At 41.7% G+C, this 27,393-nt stretch overlaps 1 protein-coding gene and 1 long non-coding RNA gene across 4 annotated transcripts; both read left to right on the top strand.

The window, feature by feature from the left end:
• The first annotated feature begins 11,666 nt into the window (after positions 1-11,666).
• LOC119738505 lies at positions 11,667-18,332 on the top strand. Its single transcript, XR_005272462.1, has 3 exons — positions 11,667-15,057; positions 15,640-15,728; positions 16,249-18,332. It is a non-coding gene; the product is annotated as an uncharacterized LOC119738505 (long non-coding RNA).
• A 1,504-nt stretch (positions 18,333-19,836) lies between these two features.
• LOC119738348 (cryptic protein-like) lies at positions 19,837-26,943 on the top strand. 3 transcript variants are annotated; one of them, XM_038213210.1, is made up of 5 exons: positions 19,858-20,186; positions 20,997-21,061; positions 22,152-22,325; positions 24,887-25,120; positions 26,307-26,939. In XM_038213210.1, exons 1-5 carry the CDS (start codon positions 20,164-20,166, stop codon positions 26,468-26,470), a joined length of 660 nt encoding a protein of 219 aa, XP_038069138.1. In that variant the 5' UTR covers positions 19,858-20,163; the 3' UTR covers positions 26,471-26,939. The 3 variants fall into 3 exon arrangements, with proteins under 3 accessions (XP_038069139.1, XP_038069138.1, XP_038069137.1); XM_038213209.1 differs by having other exon boundaries at positions 19,872-20,186; positions 22,137-22,325; positions 26,307-26,938; XM_038213211.1 differs by lacking the exon at positions 22,152-22,325 and having other exon boundaries at positions 19,837-20,186; positions 26,307-26,943.
• Positions 26,944-27,393: the final 450 nt, after the last annotated feature.

Genomic DNA, 27,393 nt, shown 5'->3' with positions numbered 1-27,393 from the left:
GGGTCTGCTGCCCCAATTTAATCATAAACTTTCTATAAGACAAATGGCAGTGGCGGGTCTGCTGCCCCAATTTAATCATAAACTTTCTATCAGGCAAATGGCAGTGGCAGGTCTGCTGCCCCTATTTAATCATAAACTTTCTATAAGGCAAATGGCAGTGGCTGTTCTGCTGCCCCAATTTAATCATAAACTTTCTATTAGGCAAATGGCAGTGGCGGGTCTGCAGCCCCAATTTTATCATAAACTTTCTTTAAGGCAAATGGCAGTGGCGGGTCTGCTGCCCCAATTTTATCATAAACTTTCTTTAAGGCAATGGCAGTGGCGGGTCTGCTGCCCCTATTTAATCATAAACTTTCTATAAGGCAAATGGCAGTGGCGGGTCTGCTGCCCCAATTTAATCATAAACTTTCTATCAGGCAAATGGCAGTGGCGGGTCTGCTGCCCCAATTTAATCATAAACTTTCTATAAAACAAATGGCAGTGGCGGGTCTGCTGCCCCAATTTAATCATAAACTTTCTATCAGGCAAATGGCAGTGGCGGGTCTGCTGCCCCAATTTAATCCTAAACTTTCTATCAGGCAAATGGCAGTGGCGGGTCTGCTGCCCCAATTTAATCATAAACTTTCTATAAGGCAAATGGCAGTGGCGGGTCTGCTGCCCCAATTTAATCATAAATTTCTATAAGGCAAATGGCAGTGGCGGGTCTGCTGCACAAATTTAATCCTAAACTTTCTATAAAACCAATGGCAGTGGCGGGTCTGCTGCCCCAATTTAATCATAAATTTCTATGAGACAAATGGCAGTGGCGGGTCTGCTGCCCCAATTTAATCATAAACTTTCTGTAAGACAAATGGCAGTGGCGGGTCTGCTGCCCCAATTTAATCAAACTTTCTATAAGGCAAATGGCAGTGGCGGGTCTGCTGCCCCAATTTAATCATAAACTTTCTATTAGACAAATGGCAGTGGCGGGTCTGCTGCCCCAATTTAATCATAAACTTTCTATAAGGCAAATGGCAGTGGCGGGTCTGCTGCCCCAATTTAATCATAAACTTTCTATAAGGCAAATGGCAGTGGCGGGTCTGCTGCCCCAATTTAATCATAAACTTTCTATAAGGCAAATGGCAGTGGCGGGTCTGCTGCCCCAATTTAATCATAAACGTTCTATAAGACTAATGGCAGTGGCGGGTCTGCTGCCCCAATTTAATCATAAACTTTCTATAAGGTAAATGGCAGTGGCGGGTCTGCTGCCCCAATTTAATCATAAACTTTCTATCAGGCAAATGGCAGTGGCGGGTCTGCTGCCCCAATTTAATCATAAACTTTCTATAAGGCAAATGGCAGTGGCGGGTCTGCTGCCCCTATTTAATCATAAACTTTCTATAAGGCAAATGGCAGTGGCGGGTCTGCTGCCCCAATTTAATCATAAACTTTCTAAAGGCAAATGGCAGTGGCGGGTCTGCTGCCCCAATTTAATCATAAATTTCTATAAGACAAATGGCAGTGGCGGGTCTGCTACCCCAATTAAATTATAAACTTTCTATAAGGCAAATGGCAGTGGCGGGTCTGCTGCCCCAATTTAATCATAAACTTTCTATTAGACAAATGGCAGTGGCGGGTCTGCTGCCCCAATTTAATCATAAACTTTCTATCAGGCAAATGGCAGTGGCGGGTCTGCTGCCCCAATTTAATCATAAACTTTCTATTAGACAAATGGCAGTGGCGGGTCTGCTGCCCCACTTTAATCATAAACTTTCTATCAGGCAAATGGCAGTGGCGGGTCTGCTGCCCCAATTTAATCATAAACTTTCTATCAGGCAAATGGCAGTGGCGGGTCTGCTGCCCCAATTTAATCATAAACTTTCTATAAGGCAAATGGCAGTGGCGGGTCTGCTGCCCCAATTTAATCATAAACTTTCTATAGACAAATGGCAGTGGCGGGTCTGCTGCCCCAATTTAATCATAAACTTTCTATAAGACAAATGGCAGTGGCGGGTCTGCTGCCCCAATTAAATCATAAACTTTCTATTAGACAAATGGCAGTGGCGGGTCTGCTGCCCCAATTTAATCAAACTTTCTATAAGGCAAATGGCAGTGGCGGGTCTGCTGCCCCAATTTAATCATAAACTTTCTATAAGGCAAATGGCAGTGGCGGGTCTGCTGCCCCAATTAAATTATAAACTTTCTATTAGACAAATGGCAGTGGCGGGTCTGCTGCCCCAATTTAATCAAACTTTCTATCAGACAAATGGCAGTGGCGGGTCTGCTGCCCCAATTTAATCATAAACTTTCTATTAGACAAATGGCAGTGGCGGGTCTGCTGCCCCAATTTAATCATAAACTTTCTATAAGACAAATGGCAGTGGCGGGTCTGCTGCCCCAATTTAATCATAAACTTTCTATAAGGTAAATGGCAGTGGCGGGTCTGCTGCCCCAATTTAATCATAAACTTTCTATCAGGCAAATGGCAGTGGCGGGTCTGCTGCCCCAATTTAATCATAAACTTTCTATAAGGCAAATGGCAGTGGCGGGTCTGCTGCCCCATTTAATCATAAACTTTCTATAAGGCAAATGGCAGTGGCGGGTCTGCTGCCCCAATTTAATCATAAACTTTCTAAAAGACAAATGGCAGTGGCGGGTCTGCTGCCCCAATTTAATCATAAATTTCTATAAGACAAATGGCAGTGGCGGGTCTGCTACCCCAATTAATTATAAACTTTCTATAAGGCAAATGGCAGTGGCGGGTCTGCTGCCCCAATTTAATCATAAACTTTCTATTAGACAAATGGCAGTGGCGGGTCTGCTGCCCCAATTTAATCATAAACTTTCTATAAGGCAAATGGCAGTGGCGGGTCTGCTGCCCCAATTTAATCATAAACTTTCTATAAGGCAAATGGCAGTGGCGGGTCTGCTGCCCCAATTTAATCATAAACTTTCTATAAGGCAAATGGCAGTGGCGGGTCTGCTGCCCCAATTTAATCATAAACTTTCTATCAGACAAATGGCAGTGGCGGGTCTGCTGCCCCAATTTAATCATAAACTTTCTATAAGACAAATGGCAGTGGCGGGTCTGCTGCCCCAATTTAATCATAAACTTTCTATAAGGTAAATGGCAGTGGCGGGTCTGCTGCCCCAATTTAATCATAAACTTTCTATAAGGCAAATGGCAGTGGCGGGTCTGCTGCCCCAATTTAATCATAAACTTTCTATAAGGCAAATGGCAGTGGCGGGTCTGCTGCCCCAATTTAATCATAAACTTTCTATAAGGCAAATGGCAGTGGCGGGTCTGCTGCCCCAATTTAATCATAAACTTTCTATAAGACAAATGGCAGTGGCGGGTCTGCTGCCCCAATTTAATCATAAACTTTCTATCAGGCAAATGGCAGTGGCGGGTCTGCTGCCCCAATTTAATCATAAACTTTCTATCAGGCAATGGCAGTGGCGGGTCTGCTGCCCCTATTTAATCATAAACTTTCTATAAGGCAAATGGCAGTGGCGGGTCTGCTGCCCCAATTTAATCATAACTTTCTATAAGACAAATGGCAGTGGCGGGTCTGCTGCCCCAATTAAATCATAAACTTTCTATTAGACAAATGGCAGTGGCTGTTCTGCTGCCCCAATTTAATCATAAACTTTCTATTAGGCAAATGGCAGTGGCGGGTCTGCTGCCCCAATTTTATCATAAACTTTCTTTAAGGCAAATGGCAGTGGCGGGTCTGCTGCCCCAATTTTATCATAAACTTTCTTTAAGGCAATGGCAGTGGCGGGTCTGCTGCCCCTATTTAATCATAAACTTTCTATAAGGCAAATGGCAGTGGCGGGTCTGCTGCCCCAATTTAATCATAAACTTTCTATCGGACAAATGGCAGTGGCGGGTCTGCTGCCCCAATTTAATCATAAACTTCTATAAGACTAATGGCAGTGGCGGGTCTGCTGCCCCAATTTAATCATAAATTTCTATAAGACAAATGGCAGTGGCGGGTCTGCTGCCCCAATTAAATCATAAACTTTCTATAAGGCAAATGGCAGTGGCGGGTCTGCTGCCCCAATTTAATCATAAACTTTCTATTAGACAAATGGCAGTGGCGGGTCTGCTGCCCCAATTTAATCATAAACTTTCTATAAGGCAAATGGCAGTGGCGGGTCTGCTGCCCCAATTTAATCATAAACTTTATATAAGGCAAATGGCAGTGGCGGGTCTGCTGCCCCAATTTAATCATAAACTTTCTATAAGGCAAATGGCAGTGGCGGGTCTGCTGCCCCAATTTAATCATAAACTTTCTATCAGACAAATGGCAGTGGCGGGTCTGCTGCCCCAATTTAATCATAAACTTTCTATAAGACAAATGGCAGTGGCGGGTCTGCTGCCCCAATTTAATCATAAACTTTCTATAAGGTAAATGGCAGTGGCGGGTCTGCTGCCCCAATTTAATCATAAACTTTCTATAAGGCAAATGGCAGTGGCGGGTCTGCTGCCCCAATTTAATCATAAACTTTCTTTAAGGCAAATGGCAGTGGCGGGTCTGCTGCCCCAATTTAATCATAAACTTTCTATAAGGCAAATGGCAGTGGCGGGTCTGCTGCCCCAATTTAATCATAAACTTTCTATAAGACAAATGGCAGTGGCGGGTCTGCTGCCCCAATTTAATCATAAACTTTCTATAGGCAAATGGCAGTGGCGGGTCTGCTGCCCCAATTTAATCATAAACTTTCTATAAGGCAATGGCAGTGGCGGGTCTGCTGCCCCATTTAATCATAAACTTTCTATAAGGCAAATGGCAGTGGCGGGTCTGCTGCCCCAATTTAATCATAACTTTCTATAAGACAAATGGCAGTGGCGGGTCTGCTGCCCCAATTTAATCATAAACTTTCTATAAGACAAATGGCAGTGGCGGGTCTGCTGCCCCAATTTAATCATAAACTTTCTATCAGGCAAATGGCAGTGGCGGGTCTGCTGCCCCATTTAATCATAAACTTTCTATAAGGCAAATGGCAGTGGCTGGTCTGCTGCCCCAATTTAATCATAAACTTTCTATTAGGCAAATGGCAGTGGCGGGTCTGCTGCCCCAATTTTATCATAAACTTTCTATAAGGCAAATGGCAGTGGCGGGTCTGCTGCCCCAATTTTATCATAAACTTTCTTTAAGGCAATGGCAGTGGCGGGTCTGCTGCCCCAATTTAATCATAAACTTTCTATAAGGCAAATGGCAGTGGCGGGTCTGCTGCCCCAATTTAATCATAAACTTTCTATCGGACAAATGGCAGTGGCGGGTCTGCTGCCCCAATTTAATCATAAACTTTCTATAAGACAAATGGCAGTGGCGGTCTGCTGCCCCAATTTAATCATAAACTTTCTATAAGGTAAATGGCAGTGGCGGGTCTGCTGCCCCAATTTAATCATAAACTTTCTATAAGGCAAATGGCAGTGGCGGGTCTGCTGCCCCAATTTAATCATAAACTTTCTATAAGGCAAATGGCAGTGGCGGGTCTGCTGCCCCAATTTAATCATAAACTTTCTTAAGGCAAATGGCAGTGGCGGGTCTGCTGCCCCAATTTAATCATAAACTTTCTTTAAGGCAAATGGCAGTGGCGGGTCTGCTGCCCCAATTTAATCATAAACTTTCTATAAGGCAAATGGCAGTGGCGGGTCTGCTGCCCCAATTTAATCATAAACTTTCTATAAGACAAATGGCAGTGGCGGGTCTGCTGCCCCAATTTAATCATAAACTTTCTATAAGGCAAATGGCAGTGGCGGGTCTGCTGCCCCAATTTAATCATAAACTTTCTATAAGGCAAATGGCAGTGGCGGGTCTGCTGCCCCAATTTAATCATAAACTTTCTAAAAGACAAATGGCAGTGGCGGGTCTGCTGCCCCAATTTAATCATAAATTTCTATAAGACAAATGGCAGTGGCGGGTCTGCTGCCCCAATTAAATCATACTTTCTATAAGGCAAATGGCAGTGGCGGGTCTGCTGCCCCAATTTAATCATAAACTTTCTATTAGACAAATGGCAGTGGCGGGTCTGCTGCCCCAATTTAATCATAAACTTTCTATAAGGCAAATGGCAGTGGCGGGTCTGCTGCCCCAATTTAATCATAAACTTTCTATAAGGCAAATGGCAGTGGCGGGTCTGCTGCCCCAATTTAATCATAAACTTTCTATAAGGCAAATGGCAGTGGCGGGTCTGCTGCCCAATTTAATCATAAACTTTCTATCAGACAAATGGCAGTGGCGGGTCTGCTGCCCCAATTTAATCATAAACTTTCTATAAGACAATGGCAGTGGCGGGTCTGCTGCCCCAATTTAATCATAAACTTTCTATAAGGTAAATGGCAGTGGCGGGTCTGCTGCCCCAATTTAATCATAAACTTTCTATAAGGCAAATGGCAGTGGCGGGTCTGCTGCCCCAATTTAATCATAAACTTTCTATAAGGCAAATGGCAGTGGCGGGTCTGCTGCCCCAATTTAATCATAAACTTTCTATAAGGCAAATGGCAGTGGCGGGTCTGCTGCCCCAATTTAATCATAAACTTTCTATAAGACAAATGGCAGTGGCGGGTCTGCTGCCCCAATTTAATCATAAACTTTCTATCAGGCAAATGGCAGTGGCGGGTCTGCTGCCCCAATTTAATCATAAACTTTCTATCAGGCAATGGCAGTGGCGGGTCTGCTGCCCCAATTTAATCATAAACTTTCTATAAGGCAAATGGCAGTGGCGGGTCTGCTGCCCCAATTTAATCATAACTTTCTATAAGACAAATGGCAGTGGCGGGTCTGCTGCCCCAATTTAATTATAAACTTTCTATAAGACAAATGGCAGTGGCGGTTCTGCTGCCCCAATTTAATCATAAACTTTCTATAAGGCAAATGGCAGTGGCGGGTCTGCTGCCCCAATTTAATCATAAACTTTCTTTAAGGCAAATGGCAGTGGCGGGTCTGCTGCCCCAATTTTATCATAAACTTTCTTTAAGGCAATGGCAGTGGCGGGTCTGCTGCCCCTATTTAATCATAAACTTTCTATAAGGCAAATGGCAGTGGCGGGTCTGCTGCCCCAATTGAATCATAAACTTTCTATCGGACAAATGGCAGTGGCGGGTCTGCTGCCCCAATTTAATCATAAACGTTCTATAAGACAAATGGCAGTGGCCGGTCTGCTGCCCCAATTTAATCATAAACTTTCTATAAGGTAAATGGCAGTGGCGGGTCTGCTGCCCCAATTTAATCATAAACTTTCTATAAGGCAAATGGCAGTGGCGGGTCTGCTGCCCCAATTTAATCATAAACTTTCTATAAGGCAAATGGCAGTGGCGGGTCTGCTGCCCCAATTTAATCATAAACTTTCTTTAAGGCAAATGGCAGTGGCGGGTCTGCTGCCCCAATTTAATCATAAACTTTCTTTAAGGCAAATGGCAGTGGCGGGTCTGCTGCCCAATTTAATCATAAACTTTCTATAAGGCAAATGGCAGTGGCGGGTCTGCTGCCCCAATTTAATCATAAACTTTCTATAAGACAAATGGCAGTGGCGGGTCTGCTGCCCCAATTTAATCATAAACTTTCTATCAGGCAAATGGCAGTGGCTGGTCTGCTGCCCCAATTTAATCATAAACTTTCTATAAGGCAAATGGCAGTGGCGGGTCTGCTGCCCCAATTTTATCATAAACTTTCTTTAAGGCAAATGGCAGTGGCGGGTCTGCTGCCCCAATTTAATCATAAACTTTCTATCAGGCAATGGCAGTGGCGGGTCTGCTGCCCCTATTTAATCATAAACTTTCTATAAGGCAAATGGCAGTGGCGGGTCTTCTGCCCCAATTTAATCATAAACTTTCTATAAGGCAAATGGCAGTGGCGGGTCTGCTGCCCCAATTTAATCATAAACTTTCTATCAGGCAAATGGCAGTGGCGGGTCTGCTGCCCCAATTTAATTATAAACTTTCTATTAGACAAATGGCAGTGGCGGGTCTGCTGCCCCAATTTAATCATAAACTTTCTATCAGGCAAATGGCAGTGGCGGGTCTGCTGCCCCAATTTAATCATAAACTTTCTATAAGGCAAATGGCAGTGGCGGGTCTGCTGCCCCACTTTAATCATAAACTTTCTATAAGGCAAATGGCAGTGGCGGGTCTGCTGCCCCAATTTAATCATAAACTTTCTATAAGGCAAATGGCAGTGGCGGGTCTGCTGCCCCACTTTAATCATAAACTTTCTATAAGGCAAATGGCAGTGGCGGGTCTGCTGCCCCAATTTAATCATAAACTTTCTATAGACAAATGGCAGTGGCGGGTCTGCTGCCCCAATTTAATCATAAACTTTCTATAAGGCAAATGGCAGTGGCGGGTCTGCTGCCCCAATTTAATCATAAACTTCTGTAAGATTAATGGCAGTGGCGGGTCTGCTGCCCCAATTTAATCATAAACTTTCTATAAGGTAAATGGCAGTGGCGGGTCTGCTGCCCCAATTTAATCAAACTTTCTATCAGGCAAATGGCAGTGGCGGGTCTGCTGCCCCAATTTAATCATAAACTTTCTATAAGGCAAATGGCAGTGGCGGGTCTGCTGCCCCTATTTAATCATAAACTTTCTATAAGGCAAATGGCAGTGTCGGGTCTGCTGCCCCAATTTAATCATAAACTTTCTAAAAGACAAATGGCAGTGGCGGGTCTGCTGCCCCAATTTAATCATAAATTTCTATAAGACAAATGGCAGTGGCGGGTCTGCTGCCCCAATTAATTATAAACTTTCTATAAGGCAAATGGCAGTGGCGGGTCTGCTGCCCCAATTTAATCATAAACTTTCTATTAGACAAATGGCAGTGGCGGGTCTGCTGCCCTAATTTAATCATAAACTTTCTATAAGGCAAATGGCAGTGGCGGGTCTGCTGCCCCAATTTAATCATAAACTTTCTATAAGGCAAATGGCAGTGGCGGGTCTGCTGCCCCAATTTAATCATAAACTTTCTATAAGGCAAATGGCAGTGGCGGGTCTGCTGCCCCAATTTAATCATAAACTTTCTATCAGACAAATGGCAGTGGCGGGTCTGCTGCCCCAATTTAATCATAAACTTTCTATAAGACTAATGGCAGTGGCGGGTCTGCTGCCCCAATTTAATCAAACTTTCTATAAGGTAAATGGCAGTGGCGGGTCTGCTGCCCCAATTTAATCATAAACTTTCTATAAGGCAAATGGCAGTGGCGGGTCTGCTGCCCCAATTTAATCATAAACTTTCTTTAAGGCAAATGGCAGTGGCGGGTCTGCTGCCCCAATTTAATCATAAACTTTCTATAAGGCAAATGGCAGTGGCGGGTCTGCTGCCCCAATTTAATCATAAACTTTCTATAAGACAAATGGCAGTGGCGGGTCTGCTGCCCCAATTTAATCATAAACTTTCTATCAGGCAAACGGCAGTGGCGGGTCTGCTGCCCCAATTTAATCATAAACTTTCTATCAGGCAATGGCAGTGGCGGGTCTGCTGCCCCTATTTAATCATAAACTTTCTATAAGGCAAATGGCAGTGGCGGGTCTGCTGCCCCAATTTAATCATAACTTTCTATAAGACAAATGGCAGTGGCGGGTCTGCTGCCCCAATTTAATCTTAAACTTTCTATAAGACAAATGGCAGTGGCGGGTCTGCTGCCCCAATTTAATCATAAACTTTTTATCAGGCAAATGGCAGTGGCAGGTCTGCTGCCCCTATTTAATCATCAACTTTCTATAAGGCAAATGGCAGTGGCTGGTCTGCTGCCCCAATTTAATCATAAACTTTCTATTAGCAAATGGCAGTGGCGGGTCTGCTGCCCCAATTTTATCATAAACTTTCTTTAAGGCAAATGGCAGTGGCGGGTCTGCTGCCCCAATTTAATCATAAACTTTCTATCAGGCAATGGCAGTGGCGGGTCTGCTGCCCCTATTTAATCATAAACTTTCTATAAGGCAAATGGCAGTGGCGGGTCTGCTGCCCCAATTTAATCATAAACTTTCTATCAGGCAAATGGCAGTGGCGGGTCTGCTGCCCCGATTTAATCATAAACTTTCTATTAGACAAATGGCAGTGGCGGGTCTGCTGCCCCAATTTAATCATAAACTTTCTATCAGGCAATGGCAGTGGCGGGTCTGCTGCCCCAATTTAATCATAAACTTTCTATAAGGCAAATGGCAGTGGCGGGTCTGCTGCCCCAATTTAATCATAAACTTTCAATCAGGCAAATGGCAGTGGCGTGACTGCTGCCCCAATTTAATTATAAACTTTCTATTAGACAAATGGCAGTGGCGGGTCTGCTGCCCCAATTTAATCATAAACTTTCTATAAGACAAATGGCAGTGGCGGGTCTGCTGCCCCAAGTAAATTATAAACTTTCTATTAGACAAATGGCAGTGGCGGGTCTGCTGCCCCAATTTAATCAAACTTTCTATAAGGCAAATGGCAGTGGCGGGTCTGCTGCCCCAATTTAATCATAAACTTTCTATTAGACAAATGGCAGTGGCGGGTCTGCTGCCCCAATTTAATCATAAACTTTCTATAAGGCAAATGGCAGTGGCGGGTCTGCTGCCCCAATTTAATCATAAACTTTCTATAAGGCAAATGGCAGTGGCGGGTCTGCTGCCCCAATTTAATCATAAACTTTCTATAAGGCAAATGGCAGTGGCGGGTCTGCTGCCCCAATTTAATCATAAACTGTCTATCAGGCAAATGGCAGTGGCGGGTCTGCTGCCCCAATTTAATCATAAACTTTCTATAAAACAAATGGCAGTGGCGGGTCTGCTGCCCCAATTTATTCATAAACTTTCTATAAGGCAAATGGCAGTGGCGGGTCTGCTGCCCCAATTTAATCATAAACTTTCTATAAGACAAATGGCAGTGGCGGGTCTGCTGCCCCAATTTAATCATAAACTTTCTACAAAACAAATGGCAGTGGCGGGTCTGCTGCCCCAATTTAATCATAAACTTTCTATCAGGCAAATGGCAGTGGCGGGTCTGCTGCCCCAATTTAATCATAAACTTTCTATAAGGCAAATGGCAGTGGCGGGTCTGCTGCCCCAATTTAATCATAAACTTTCTATAAGGCAAATGGCAGTGGCGGGTCTGCTGCCCCAATTTAATCATAAACTTTCTATAAGGCAAATGGCAGTGGCGGGTCTGCTGCCCCAATTTAATCATAAACTTTCTATTAAACAAATGGCAGTGTCGGGTCTGCTGCCCCAATTTAATCATAAACTTTCTATAAGGCAAATGGCAGTGGCGGGTCTGCTGCCCCAATTTAATCATAAACTTTCTATAAGACAAATGGCAGTGGCGGGTCTGCTGCCCGAATTTAATCATAAACTTTCAATAAGGCAAATGGCAGTGGCGGGTCTGCTGCCCCAATTTAATCATAAACTTTCTATAAGACAAATGGCAGTGGCGGGTCTGCTGCCCCAATTTAATCATAAACTTTCTATCAGGCAAATAGCAGTGGCGGGTCTGCTGCCCCAATTTAATCATAAACTTTCTATCAGGCAAATGGCAGTGGCGGGTCTGCTGCCCCAATTTAATCATAACCTTTCTATCGGGCAAATGGCAGTGGCGGGTCTGCTGCCCCAATTTAATCATAAACTTTCTATAAAACAAATGGCAGTGGCGGGTCTGCTGCCCCAATTTAATCATAAACTTTTTATAAGACAAATGGCAGTGGCGGGTCTGCTGCCCCAATTTAAGCATAAACTTTCTATCAGACAAATGGCAGTATTGCGAATTTAACTCGAAACAGAGGGTGTCTTCCTAATTCAAAAATTGACGAAAGTGTGGACATTAAAATTAACGAATTGATTCACGCTAGATCAAAATGTGACGAAATTACCAACTCCGTAATCAATGATGTAGTTGCGAGGTGAGTGATCCACAAAATCTTTTTTTGAATCGATTGACCGTGCAATCTGTGTTAAATGGACAAAATGATTTACGGCCGGTACTTTATTTACATATTTTTACATAAATTACTCCTTTTTGGTAAGTCCGATCGGAAAAGATTGGCAAACGGGGACATAAAAATGTAATGTTTGTTGTATGTGAGCAGGCAGGATTAAATTTCCTTCCGTTGCCTCTGTTCTCACAAAATAATTAACAGATATTTTCTTATGGGGACAAAATAGTACCCCATCGCGCACACAGTTTTCAATAGCTGTCAATCCTACAGAGTGAAACCTACCTTCGTTTGGATATTGTTCCGTTTTGCTCCTCATTTCTTCTTTTTAATGTAAAAAACGACTTGTAAGTCCGATTAGGAAAGATCGGCATGGCAAAGAAATCATGTCATTATTGAGTTTTTTTGGACTGGCGAGTACAACTCACACTGGTGTTTGGTGTTTACTAAAGTAGCGTTCCCTTATTGTATGAAGGCGGTATATATTGGTCTGCGTTGACGTTTCATCATTGCAAGGTTAGAAGCACTGTATGGGGACAGAGCAGATTCATTGAAATTATCAAGCTTTGGGTAAAAATCACGAGCGAGTTGAGTCACCCGACAAATTTCATAAAAATCAGAGCGACTCGATCACTCGGCAATCTCCCACAAATATCACAAAGCGGAATCGCCCCGTCAAATGACCGATTCACGTTGGAATTCTCGACAAACTTCACGGAATGATTGATATAGGATGTTCCGAATAAATTCGCGAAGGATTATTACTATTCGTTAGAATTACAAGCACGAGGAGATTCGCTACTCCTCCATATCTCCACTTGGCAATCTGGGATTCAATTCTTGCGTCAAATGTCACGAAATTTTTTAAGAAATTACCAACTCCGCAATCAATGGTAAAGTTGCGAGGTGAGTGATCCACAAAATCCTTTGCTAAATCGATTGACCGTGCAATCTGTGTTAAACTGACGAAATGATTTACGGCCGGTACTTCATTTACATATTTTTAATGTTTAAATAAATTACGCCTTTTTTGGTAAGTCCGATCGGAAAAGATTGGCAAACGGGGACATAAAATGTATTGTTTTGTTGTATATGAACCGTGTCGAGGCAGGATTAAATTTGCTTTCGTTGCCTCCGTTCACAAAATAATTCACCGACATGAGGAGAAAATAATACCCTATTCGGACACCGTTTTTGAAGTCTCGTAACTGTTTCGGCATAATTTCAACAGCTGTCAAACCTACCTTCGTATGGATATTGTTCTGTTTTGTTTCTCATTCTTGTCAAATGTAACTCATAAAAAAACAATTTGTAAGTCCGATCAGAAAAGGTCGGCATGGCAAAGAAATCATGTCATCATTATTAATTGATACTTTGTAAGGACTATAGTGTGTTTAGCTTACTGATGTCTTGTTGTTTACCTTTAAGCAGCGTTTCCTTGTTGTATGAAACTATACGCTGTAGTATTGTGTTGACGTGTTTTATCTGTGAAGATTAAGAGCACGGTGCGAGGACAGAACAGATCAATTGCAAATTACATTTTTTGGGAGTAATTTAAACTAAGAGCGAGTGGAGTCGACTGTCAAACGCCAAGAAAATAAAGCCGGTTAAATCGGCCGTTTTCGAATCGGGTACAAATGTGACACAATCATGCCTTTTTTGTAAGTCCGATTTGCAAGATTGGCAAAAACGTAAAGGTGTTGGTTTTTTTTTGTAGTTCGAACCATGTTGAGGCTGGATTAATTGTTTTCATTGCCTCTTCACAAACGATTCATAGACTTCTTTTTAGAAGGAAATCATAGTCCTGTACGGACGTACAATGTTTCTTCTCCTGTAACCATCTTCGTATATTCCAACATGAATTGGTGTCAGAGTTTCTACGATGAAAGTTACCTTCGCAAAAATGGGGGCGCCCCATAGAAGGACCGTTATTTGCTTGTCGTTTCTTCTCGAAATGTAAATTTTTTGAATCGTAACAGTATTGTTCTCGTCAAAATGTACATAAAAGGCGAGTTGTAAGTCCGACCAACACATGTCGGCGCGAGTTAACTTGAACTTCATATATGTGTAAACTTTACCTTTTAACGTGTTTCTGTAAGGATAGTGTGTGTATCTTATTATGGGGCGCACTAAGGAAGAACTCCTGTTTTGCTTCTCGTATATTTCCAAATGCAAAACTTGAAATCGTAACAATATTTGTCCATGTCAAAATAAATATAAAACTAACTTGTAAGTCCGACTAGGAATGGTCGGCACCGGGGTTAAAAAACACAGTTTTCTATTTCATATATCGTATCTGTATTTAGCGTGTTTATATAAGGACTACACCTATAGTGTGTATAAGTTTCTATTGGTGTTTTGGTATTTACCTAAAAACATCGTTTCTTTATTGCATGAGCGCGGTATACGCGTTCCTTTTGGTTTGTGTTGACGAGCTCATTAGTCCAAGGTTAAAAGCACTGTTAATGTATGAGGACAACAGATTCATTCAAATTGTTGGCCACAATCGCGAATGTGAATATTGTACATGTAATAACATTTTTCTCCCATGACATTTTGACTACAGGTCAACTTGCTTAATATTATTTTGTGTAAGTCCGATCAATCAAGGTCGGCATGCAATTGCCAAAACATGTTCTGTTATTACTATCCCTTTAATTTTCAAGGCGCGCATCTTTTGCGCACTGCAAAATAACAGGCAGGTAATTGGAAGATATAGTTCCACTTTGTCGCTGGAGTGCTGCATCTTTTCTCGTGAATGAGAAAAATGTGAAGAAAAAAGGTAAATTGTGTGTAAGTTGTAATAATTTGTTTTCATTTAGCTTGGCCTAAGAACAATAAATAGTCAGGCCTATTGTAAGGTGACGAAAGACCAAATGACGTGACTTGGAATTGACTCGACGACTTGTGATACATGTAGTTGGAATAAATACTAACCTTGCCCAGCAAAGGCCGAGTTTTTTGTCTTCAACAGCACGAGATTTAGACAGTGTTTCGGGAGTGGCGTAACCATCCTAAGACGAGCTGGATGAGGAGGAGGCTGCAGCATCCCACTGAGATGACGAATGAGAATGCAAGCCAGGAGGGAGACTGAACGATGACCTCACTGGATGAGCTTTGTATGCCGTTCCTACATGGAAGCCAGTCAACTAAAACAGTGATGGGGTAAGCATTGGCCCAAGACTGAATTTGGATTATTTTTCCAGACGCGCAGGCGGTCCTGGCACGCGCAGCCTGCTTCATTTCAGCGGCTGTATGTGCCAGCATCTGCCTGATAGGGGACCATTAATTCAAATCCTTTAGTACAGCAGATTGACTTTAGTACAGCAAATTGGTGATAAGATTTTTCTGTTTGATAAAGGAGTAAAATTGTGGCACACAGTCAGAGTATGCATGTCATGGGAAAGATATTTGACAATAGGGCCATCGCAGATTTGTCCTTTGAAAAACCACCAAAGAATAGTAAGCAATTTTCAAAATTTTCAAAATGGCGTTCATTGCATGTTATTCTATATTTTGTTCAAAGGACAAATCTGCGAATAGCGAAATATCTTTCCCATGACATACTACGGTGACTGTGCCAAATTTCATGTTTTTATGATCAAATGAACAATTCCATCATATTGTGCAACAATCTGCCTGACTTAAGGCATGGTGTGTATGGCCTTGAAACAGTGCAGTGTTCAGAGTGTCAGGAATAAATCTTTTTTTATTAATAAATCGATTTGTTTTTATTTTGCAATACAGATACATCTCCAAGTTTGTGGGATCATCCGCTCTACATTGCGATGGCTTCATGTCCCGGAATTCCCCAATCGCCATAATGATGCGTGGAGGTAATAACTGCTTACATGTCATGTTCTCAACAGCCACATGTTCGTCCTTTGAGTGAACGGTTGATTTTGGGGGTACAATTTGCATGTGTACCTTTATCATTCTCTTCACAATAAGAAAAAAACGAGTGTGGCTATGTTGTTATTAGTGTTTTTCTTATAAAGTTAGGTGCCTATCCTCTCATGTCAATGCTAGCCTCAGTTTGTCAGTCCGTCCAACCGTTAGCATATTGTTCGTCCACTGTTGTACTGATCTCTAACACCCGGAATACAAAATGCAGAAGTTTCCTTGAAGTTTCCAAAATTATTGACTACTGTTCACCAAGCTTAAATTAGCATTTAAAACGTGAAATTGATCAGGTGATGTATTTTGTGTAGGTGGTCCTGATCGACTGAACCTAGGTTAACTTGATTCGACTTGTTCGCTGAGGTCTTTTGTTTCTGCTGAGCAACAAAACAAAACGTGTTAACAGTCCACTTGATGCCTAAGTTAATTGCTCTTTTTTGTTTTAACTACACGCAGGTAACTTCTGGAATCTGGAACGGCCTTTCACGACCAACTTTGAGTGACGACGAGAACTCAGCTGACACCGACCCTGTTCTGATGGCTATCTTCCTAACCATATCGCAGGCTGGCTCAGTATAAATTGTCATAGGATTCACCAAATATTTGTTGTGTGTTCAGAGAAAAAAAACAATTACCATGCAAAAAATAAATTACATATGTAATTAAAAGCTTCTCATTTGTGTACAGTTCTAAAAGTATATCAATAATGTAGACAAAGTGGCCTATAATCCTAGGATTTTCCATAATAACCAGCATAATCTTATAGACCAATCCTGGCACGCTATAAATTCTATCACAGAGGCCCCCATCAATGGCAAAAGCATTTTGGTAGCTATTGTTTCTCCATTGAAGGGGGCCTCGTGAATGTAAAGTGTTCACGTGCCCGGATTCATCAAGAATGACCTATATAGAAAACCCTCGTAGCATTGTTGAGAAAATTTAACTAAAATCCAACATGTCAGACAAATGTATTGACAAAAGTGTTCCGTGTTCATAAACTTTCAAGATGTCAAAATAGTTGGGGCTATTGAATCATGAATTTACTCTTTACCGATCCAGTAAATTGAAGATATAAGGAAATGGTTCAGGTTCACTGTAAAATAGCATGGAGTTGGTAAGCAGAAAATATATATGCGCTTAGCAAAATCAGGTGAAAGCCACTCAGCAGGATTTATGTTCCTGACCAATGTAAAATTCTTTGAGAAAAAACGTGCATGATACTGTTCGTTAAAGTAACACAGAGTTCAGTGTTTTATCTGAAAAGGACAAATTTATCCTTCTCATGTCATCTCATGTCATCTTTTCTGTCTGCTACGTTAAAAGAAATTAATGTCATATTAGTTTAAATTGAATGTGCTCTTAGCTAACTATTTGAACTTCATTTGTATTATTTAAACCTTTTGATGTAACCCTCCGCAGGGTAATGGGGTGTGTTCTTTTTTGGAATAAAACAAGAGATAATAATTAAACTGGCGATTTTTTTTTTAGAATTAAGCGTTAACGTATAATTTTCTTTCGTGTACGTACAATTTCCAAGTACCTCTACGATAAAATGTGGTCGTACACCTATCTCATGAAAAGTTTAATGCATCCAGTTGCACGCAAAGTACCGTGTACATGCGGTACAGGGCAATTGTCTTTGGTTGCATACCTATGTTCCCCAATACCTATGTTCCCTAACCCTAACCATCTAATCCTAACCCTAAGAATTTTGGGGTGCACAGGTATTGGGGAACATCGGGTAAACCCCGTTTTCTTTTGATGTATGACCACAAAATTATCTTGTATGTACATATTTTGATCTTGTATATACACCATACTTAACGTGTATCCATGTAAACAAGATAATGACGTACTTGGAAATTGGAACAACATGTTATTCAAGGTATATACGGTAGCATTGTGTATATTAACGATAGATAAAAGTGCCCCCCAAAAGTGAAAAAAATCCAGGTCTCGTTCAAAATATTTAAAAGAACATAAAGCAAAAATGCAAATGTACTCTGTGTTTAATGTAAAAAAAAACACCCAGATTTTCAAATACTGAGTCATGGGCCTTATTCACGAGTCGGCCATATTTAATTGAAAGTTGGGTAAAATTTTAAAATGTTGAACTTGCGTAGAGAAATGAAGGCAAATTAGTTTATAATAAATTCCAGTCTGCTTCAATGAATGATTTAAAATTTGTAATTAAACATTCCCTAATGTTGAAGCCATGTTAACAAAAATGACAGTGAAATAAGGCTGCATTGTGCCTGCATAAATAGTCTGGCGCCATCGCATTCAACAGTTAACAATTAATGAAATGCATTCAGGGAGCTTGGCCAACTCGTAAGTGAGGCCCATAGGTAAGCCTATAGCTAAGGTTTATGAGCATGTACTTACAAACACATAGACTTGTATATTTTTCATTACCTTTTATATGTAGACATTTGCTCAAAATTATTTAAAATCGTTTAATGTTTACTTTAATTGCTGATAATTGCATTACGTGAATAGTTGAAGAAAGATGAATATTAAACAACAAAGAGACTATGAAATGGTTTGTCAATTCGTTGTTTTCTCTGTGTGGTATGTTTCATTTTTTTTATATAGATGAAACCAAACAATGTGACTGAATCAAAACGAAATGATAGTCTTGAAAAAAAGGTGGTATTGACTTCCGACTACAACTGTATATTAATAACATATTTCGATAACAAATTCAAATTAATCTGAAGTGCTGCTATTATAATTAAAATCAAAATTTTGTTTGTTTTGATTCGGTCACACTGAACCTAAATTTTTAAAGGGACACAAAAACCATGTGGAATAAGCGGTTTAGGAGCAGGGTCGGAGCACCGGGACCAATTTATAGCTCTATGGCTCGAACCCAAACCAACTCGGACCCACGCCGACTCGGACACATGCCAACTCGGAAACTGCCAACTCACGCCGAGTTGGTTTATATGGGCCGAGTTGGCATGCAGTCCGAATTGGCATGGTTTGGGTCCGAGTTGATTTGGGTTCGGGTTGGTACGCCCCCCCCCCCTCCCCCGGGCGGATCCAGGAATTATTGCAGGGGGGTGGGGGAGGTTTCCATCAGTAAAAAAATCCTGAAATGTAGAAGGGTTTTTCCTCCGGACACTTGGCCTCTGAAAATCAATAGGCGGCCGGGGGGGGGGGGGGGGGGGGGGGTGTTCGAACCGGTGTGCTTGGGGTGCTGTTCAAATCGGACAATTGTTAACACTATATTACAGAATATAGTGTACAAATACCCCCCCCCAACCAACCAAGCTGGCTCTGTCCGTATTTAGTGCAAAGGCGGACATTATTAACAGTATAATTTTTTTTGGGGGGGGGGGGTTTCAGAGCGGGCGGGCGGGCGGGGGGGGGGGGGAGGGGGAGGGAGGGCTGCGCATTATTTTAAATGAATTTCTATGACATGACGACAATTTTATTGGGGAAAGAGTTGACCCCCCCCCCCCCCCATCCGCGCCTCCCCCGGATCCGCCCCTCCTCCTCTCCTCCCAAGAAATTGTCATTAATTGAAGGGCTCGGGAAAACTTCCAATCAAACGCGTGAGCCTAATGGGCTTAAAATAAAAAGAAAACCCTAGATAAGCCAAGAAGCTGGAAATTTTAAGATTTAAAACATAAAGATAACAAGTGGAAACATAAGACCTAAACGAACGCTCACAACGTTCCTCTTGCCAGAGCTAAACCATCTTTACTGCGCACAGCTGCTCTTGATCTTTGAATGCATCTTGAGTCCAGGTGTGCACCTATAGTGACGAATATCCCATACCAAACCATTCCCATAGTATGGTCTCACCACATCTTACCATAATAGAACTCCCCCAGCGCTCCCGTAACTGCATATCAGCAGCAGCAGCAACAGCCTATCCACCCTTATTTGCATAATTACTATCCATTGTTTTCTTGAACGGGGGATTAGACAACCACAAAGGGCCCTTATACTGAATACCCAAACCAGTTGGTGGGCTCACATGGGCTGGGCTTCCAGGGAAACCATTGTGCCCCCATCGCGGTAAAGTGTGAAAAGGGTAGCCGTCAATCAAGCCGAGCTGAATCAACGTTGGCTCTGGACTTGGTACGCTTGGCTGAGTTCATTGACAAGACAGGCAGAACAAGGACAACGTTCCCGCCTTGGGGCTAGGCTAGCTGCTTTGGCTTTGGTGCAAGACTTCCTTCAAGAAGGGCTTGAACTGTTGGATCACTGCAGATACTCGCTCCTGGATCTTTACCGAAATCTTGTGGAAATGTTTTCCTGAAACTGAGCCAAACTTGACGGGCATAGCTTGTGGATTATAACTACAGATTGACTGGATGGTTGGTTCTGCTTCCCCTAGCATTTGAGGGAGGAGTTGCCATGCAACTTACAGCTGATTACGGGTAAGTACGGGGACTTGCACTGGGTTGTCGTTGCGTTGGCAATTGGATGGGGTAACCATTGGATGTTATCAGCTGGTCGTGCATGCTTGGGTGTGGGTTAGTGATGTACATGTGCTTCCACGCACGGGGTTTGTGGTATGGTGAGATCATGAATACCAAGAATAAATGTCCCTGAACATTTTAATACCTATGACCACCCTCATCAATTTCGTTTGATAGAATGCAGGAGTCTGACTTTTTCTCCATTTATAAATGATTTTCAGTCAACTTTTTATAGAAAAGAAACATACTGAAAATCTTAAAAGGTTTAGCACAGATTCCCCATAGACTCTGTCTGTATTCTTTCCATCAGCTGTACTTCCCCACCCTTTGACCAAAAATATAAATGTGTCGGAATGCGGTTTATCCATGCAGCTAAACTTGTTTCACCAGGATACATAATTCAATATGCTTTAACATCGTTTCAAAGATAAACATTGTTGACATTTTGACCTGAATTTGGGATTCAACAGTCTGACAGTGGGGAAAAGGTAGAGGGCCGACAAACAAGGTTTCGTTATTTTTATGGCGCGGTTGTCAACACAATAGGGTCAGAAAAACATGTCAATAAATACTCCCAAAAATCGTATACTCCTCTTCCCAAACGTTCGTAACCAGCATTTTGTAGTTAATTTACGCAATACATATGTAATTTGCTACGATTTTGCAAATTGGCACAAATTTTGCGTCTCCCCCGCAATATGTTTCCTTCCTCTATTGCTTAAGTACGATTTGTGTTTTCATTTTCCATCCCCCTCCCTCCATTTGCAGGGTACTCTTCGTTTGTCTGTTTGTAATCGTTTTGGCTTCGGGAGCTGCTTCGGAACGCAAGAGAGGTGAGCATTTTCAAAAGTTTGTTTCCATACTTTTTTTTCAAGACTGCGTTTGAGCTTTCATGGAACTTTGCCTGAACAAAAACAAAAACTTGAGAAAAGTCCAGCAGGAAAATTCCAAGCTTTTTCTGCGAAATTGATGGCCCTAAATGGTACTAGAAACATCGAGGATGCCATCAGTCTTTAACAATAAGTCCTTGAAACTCTAACATGTCTTACAAATTCGTCCAAAAGTCGTAGTTCTTGGAAACGCGAGTAGCAAGCACTATCTGCCGACACAATGGACTTGTATGCTGTAATGTTTGACCATGATGATAGTGCAGAGGTATGGTCATCATGTTAATACCGTAAACAAACACGAGGTGGTCCTACTCAACCAGTCCATGGCAGTGACTCACGATTGTGAATGTGTTTACCCAGCAACACCTGTTGAGAGATTACGGCAATGGAGAGGGAGTCGGGTTTCTACACCGATTAAACAGTTACGCTAAAACATTATCTTAAGAATGTATGCATTCAGTGAATACACTTTACAGTGAACATGGCTCATTTGGAAGCACCCGTCCCGAAAAAACTGTGTCCATTTTTAAAACTTTGTTTTCGAGAATGCACGTTTCAAGTAGTTTTCAAAGTATAGTTTAATTTTAATTAAAGCCTGCCCCTAATTTTTCAATTTTTGGACAATTTTTTTTTTTTACAATTCCTTTTTTTCCCTCCACTCTATCCATGCTTTCCTAAGTTTAAAGCAGAACTTTGCCTTTTATGAAAACTAAAACTTTTAAAGATGAAGTTCGGCCGTGATTAGTAAACTGTTCCGGGTCTTCCCTTCAAACATGCGGCATTGATGAGCAGATGTTTATTGGAACTTTCAACTTGATAATTATTGACATGTGGTGAAACGAATCCGAACAGATTCATTACAATTTCGAGATTAGTTTCAGATTCAACTGCTGTCCTGTTTTGGTAAGGAATTGAAGAAGAAAAAATCCGAAATGTTTTACAATTTACAAAGCTTAAGCACTGAGAGTTACGTGTCTGGGCTGCTAATTTCGTCAATATATCTTCAATTTTTCTTTAGGCCAATTTCGGGAAGTCGTGCTTGAATTGGATCATTTCACCTATTCCACCGAAGTCCCGGCCACGGGGTCCGTATCCAGCGGGTCAACGGGCCGCAGCAAGCTGTGGAGACTCAACGATACCGGTGGCAAAGGGAGGGGTGGTGCTGCCACCACTCGGCACAAACCAAGAGAAGATATCAGGGAACCCAGTAAGAAACTGTAGCCATTTTTACCCTCAATCTTAAAAAAAAAAAATGAATTGGTATTAATTGTCACTTTTACAGGGTGTCCTCCCAAAAAGTATCCCACAAACAAAGAAATAGTCCAAGCTATGTACCTATAATGACCATTCTTAACTAACTGAAGGACTTGCGAAATTTAGGGTTTTGGGTCAAGATAGAGAATACAGGTCAACTCGTACGCGAACCAACTCGTACGCGACCAACTCGTACGCGGGTCAATTCGTACGCGAACCGACTCGTACGTGGACCGACTCGTACGCGGACCGACTCGTACGCGGACCAACTCGTACGCGGACCAACTCGTACGCGTGACTTTAGACGATTGGTTTAGCTCACATGGACAGATGAAATTAGGTTCGGTACGGTAGGTCGGCATAATTTTACCTTTTCTGAAAGGTTGAGATTTTCAAATTAAATGTAGTTGATTTTTGAATCCGCCAGTGCTACTTACATTCGCGATTTTTTAGAGAAGAATTCTGCGTTTGTTTGTTTGTTTTTTTACAAGTTCGCTTGATTGATTGGGAAGTTGTCTTCGCGATAACCAGTGCAGTATGATAGGTTCCCGCCGCACCGCGCACTGTATAAAGACTGCATGATTGAATCGCTGTAACCTGTGTATGCCGCGGTACAATTGCTGGTTGGTTAGACAAGTACAATGACAAGAAAACACCGATTTTTGCGAGGTCTATTGTATAAAAAGGAGCTACTATAAAAAAAAAAAAAGGAATATAGCATCACGCATGCTTATACAGTTGTACGGACAGCGTCCGCCAGTTTTTTGCTTGGGTCAGATAGTTTTTTTAGTCCTAATTATTATATATCCAAATAATATTTTGTAAAAAAAAGAAAAAATGGGGAGTTGACTTTTATTTTTTGTTAAAATCAGAATTTACAAAAATCAGTTACTTTATTATCATCATTCACGGGTTCACTCCCAATCACACACAACGGTCACACATTGAACTACGGACTACCCGTCACACTATAGAGCCGTCTCGCCCCACGTCATGTTACCGCAGCAACGCACAGCGCCCTCCAAATTCTTCCCAACCATGCCAACCCAATCCTCGAAACCACTCCTAAAACGGCCCGCGTACGAGTTGGTTCGCGTACGAGTTGGTTCGCGTACGAGTTGGCTCGCGTACGAGTTGGCACGCGTACGAGTTGGTTCGCGTACGAGTTGTTTCGCGTACGAGTTGACCAATCCGCGTACGAGTTGACTCGCGTACGAGTTGGTTCGCGTACGAGTTGACCTGTTTCCAAGATAGAAAGAAAATGACAACTGCGGATGCAAGAGTTTGAGGGAAGAGTTTGTGATGAAATTCATGGTGGTTCATGGATGATCAATGTATTTTTTTGATGTGGTCATTGAAAAAAAAGTGGGAAAATTAAAACAAATTGGGAAAATAAAGAAAAAGATTTTAAAAGGTGGAAATTGCGAGTTTTGTGATAACAATCAACTGGGTTCATACGATATGCAGTGTTTTGCCACGTAGATACATTCCTATTGGTGCAATCTCAATGACCGTTTACTGTTCCTCAGAACAAAACCTGCTCTCCCAATCTCCAACATCAAAGCCTTGATAATGAGACGCTCCAACACTAATCAATGTTGAAGCTTCCAATGACTCAAGTTAAACCCGAGGATTACATTTTGAAGTGGTGGGATCAGAATGATAATGGTTCGTGACTGACTGTCGCCACAGGACGTAATCCTGGTTAACTGACTCTCCTTGTCCGCGTGAAATAAACCACACTAAGGGGATAAGGTGGGCAACAGGGATGACAATAGGGGTGTATCTCTGCCAATTCTGAGGGGACGCAGGTGCCCGTGTCCAGGGTTTTAGATTGGGGTCATTTTGTCAATAAATGGGGTCATTTGAAGCATAGTACGCGTAAATAAGTTGCTGGTAGTGGTATAGCCTTTTCCTTATCGGGGGCGGATCGTTGTCAGAGTGGGGGAGGGGGCACACATCATGTTCAATAACATCTGCGTAAAAACGGGTGGGAAATCTCTGGTAGAAATGGAGATGGCATAAATTCAGAAGTTCTTTTTATGGTTGAAAGGAGGGAGCAACAGTAACACATTTTTTTTGGCCATTTCTCGATCATACCTAAATTTCAACTAAGTTTACAACCTAATTAGGGGTTGATTTTACTAAAAGAAAAGTCGTAAAAAGATGGACCTATATGAACCTTTTCTCGAAATATTAACAGGATATGTGCTATTTTTCAGTTTATTACCGAAAAATGTATGCTTTTTTCACACTTTTCGGGTGCCCCTTGTTTTTGCCAGTCCTTGAATTAAGAGCTTTCACATTAAGAAGTTGGAACAAATAACACGGGGTATCCCCCCGCCTCCCCAAGTTGAACATGTACTTGAATAGTATTTGCCTTTTCCACACTAGTCTTTGTAATGATACCCCTGATTTTTGCCAATCCTCTCTTAAAAGAAAATGAAACTATTAAACATTGCATGGTCACATTTTTAACCTGATGACATTTACCTGATCTGTTCGCATCAACAGCCGCGTACAGACACGATTCCACCCACTGCATGAACGGCGGCACGGGCTTCCTTCGATCGTTCTGCTTCTGTAAAGCTGAGTACACCGGGCGGTACTGCGAGCACCGCGTGAACGGCAGCTGCGACGCCGTCAACCACGGCGACTGGGTGTACCGGAACTGCAGCTACTGCCTGTGCGTGGACGGCGTGTTTGAGTGCAGAAGACACGAGTTGGAAGGATGCAGAGAGGAACCAGGTAAGAAAGAAAGCCTTTCGGTGGTATCTTTGTTGCAGGCAGATGTAAGTTTTGTTACGAGCTGCATTCAAAGGTCCTCTCAAGTCATCTCAAGCTAGTCTCAAGTTACTGGCTGTGAACTTTGACAATCCTTGTTAATTCTGTTAGTTCTGAACTTATTTGTGACTGCTTCTGTCCAAAATGGACTCTTCTCAGATGCTGGTCGAAAACGAGCTTTTTGTTTAATATTGATTAAATATGGATCTTCCTCTGCAATGTGGTTTTAATGTGTTGGAAATGTACTTTCCCTTGGAAGATAATATGCTCATAACAAGTTCTTGATGTTACAAAAATGACAACGGAGAAACTGCCTTTGAAACTTTTTGGTAATACATTTCTTGAACTGATACTGTACAAAATTACCCAACTCTACAGATCATCCCCCCAAAATCACCTTTAAAGACAAAATTACTGTCTGAAACTATTAACAGTTGTTATACATATAACATTTTGACAAACAATTTGCCCAAGAAATGAATTAAAAAAAAAATCACCAATGGGTTTTTGGCCGTATCTTTGCTTCAAGCTGTCTGGTTTTGAAAGAACACATTCCATTTGTGGCATCACTTGAAACTGAATTGTAACTGACTTGGTACTTGACTTTTGATTGACTGGCAGAAATCTCCGATGTTAGTATGGAACATTTGCCCTTCTACACTTGACTTTATGAGTACTATCTTAGTGCTGTTCGCAGTATCTGGGAGCTTTTGAGAAAAATCACAAGCTCACTCAGGTGGGACCTGAACCCATGACCTGCATCTGTCTGCACTAGTTAAGCACACAGACACAGAAAATTGGGGGTTCGAGTACCGTACTCATCTTTGCTGTGATTATTTTCTTGTTGAGTTAACAAAAAACTTCAAGAAATGAAAGGCTTCATAAGATGTATTTGCGACGGGGTGATGTAAATCAATATTAGGTGTTGCCCTTCACCGATGCATAAATGCTGTATACATGTACTCAGTGTGTTACCTCCCGAGTGAAAGATGGAAACAAATATAAGTCAGTGAAGGGCAAAACCTGATATTGACAAGAAACTCTATTTGCAACTCCTAAAACATTACTGGATAAACTTGAATTGAAGGGAGGTTTTTAAAGTTCATCGCTGGATCGATTTTGATGTTTTTTTCCACTTGTTTCTCCACAGAAACACCCAAGCATCACAACTATCTTGAGGACAGTGTTGCCCTGGAGATGCATCCCCATCGCAACGGATGCATTCCTCAGAGATCGTCAAGTCTAGTACCTTTAATGACCCTGGTGGTTCTGGTCCATAGAATACTCTGGCTACAAAACACCTCAGTTAGGTGACCTGTCCATTTCTTCACGCTTCTGTTTGTAAATATTGTACAAGTATGTATATTGTTTTTTATGGTAATCAGGATTGATATTTTTGGGGTGAATCAAAGTTATCAGGGAAAGGTGTCATTAAAATTATATGCTCCCTTTCTGACTAAATTTTTAATTTCTGTAAAAGTTCAACATTTTTAATTTTGATTAGCTGTTTTATGTATCGATTCTTTTATAGGCATAATAGGATCATTTGCTTTTCATGTTTTTGTTTGTTTCCAATAATAACACCACTCAAGATCCAAAGAAGAATGTTCCAAACCTAACCTGGTCAAATTTCAGCTCGCTGGATATTACACTTTTTGAGAAAACTATGAAAAACAATGCACAACCTTTTGATCATGAAACACGATTTAATCAATAGAACTCATTATTTCCAACAATTTTCTAAATTGCTTGATTTCTTCTAAATGACAGCAAGCCAGACAGAATAATTTCACGGGGTGTTAAGGCCAAAAACAAAAGGCTTCGGTTTCTGGTATGGTGCTTGCCCCAAAAGTGGTGCAGCGACATGGCTTTTTTTCTTTCTTTTTTTAACTTTTTTTTCCCTTCAAATGTCAGCTGATGACTGCAAATGGTGCCTGACTAAATTTAGTGCAAAATATATGGGAGCCCAGAGAGGCCACATCAAGCTTATACTCCATCGAAACCCCATCAAAAAGCACGTTAAAATTGTGCAGCAGCAGGATTCCAGTCAAACCAGTCTTACATTGAAAAAAAACCTTTTTAATTTTGCCGACGCGTATGGCCACGGCGACGCACGCACATACCAGAAACCGGTACAATCTTTAATCCAAGTAAGCTTTTTGATAAATAATTCAGCAGGTTACTTTTAGAATAAATGGAAGTGATGCTTTTAAATTCCTATTAATTACCAAAGAAAA

This window comes from Patiria miniata, unplaced genomic scaffold (genome assembly GCF_015706575.1).
Source record: "Patiria miniata isolate m_02_andy unplaced genomic scaffold, ASM1570657v1 HiC_scaffold_3, whole genome shotgun sequence".
Lineage (NCBI taxonomy): Eukaryota > Metazoa > Echinodermata > Asteroidea > Valvatida > Asterinidae > Patiria > Patiria miniata.
Note: the sequence above shows the minus strand (reverse complement) of the source record. Positions and strands in the feature narration are given on the sequence as shown.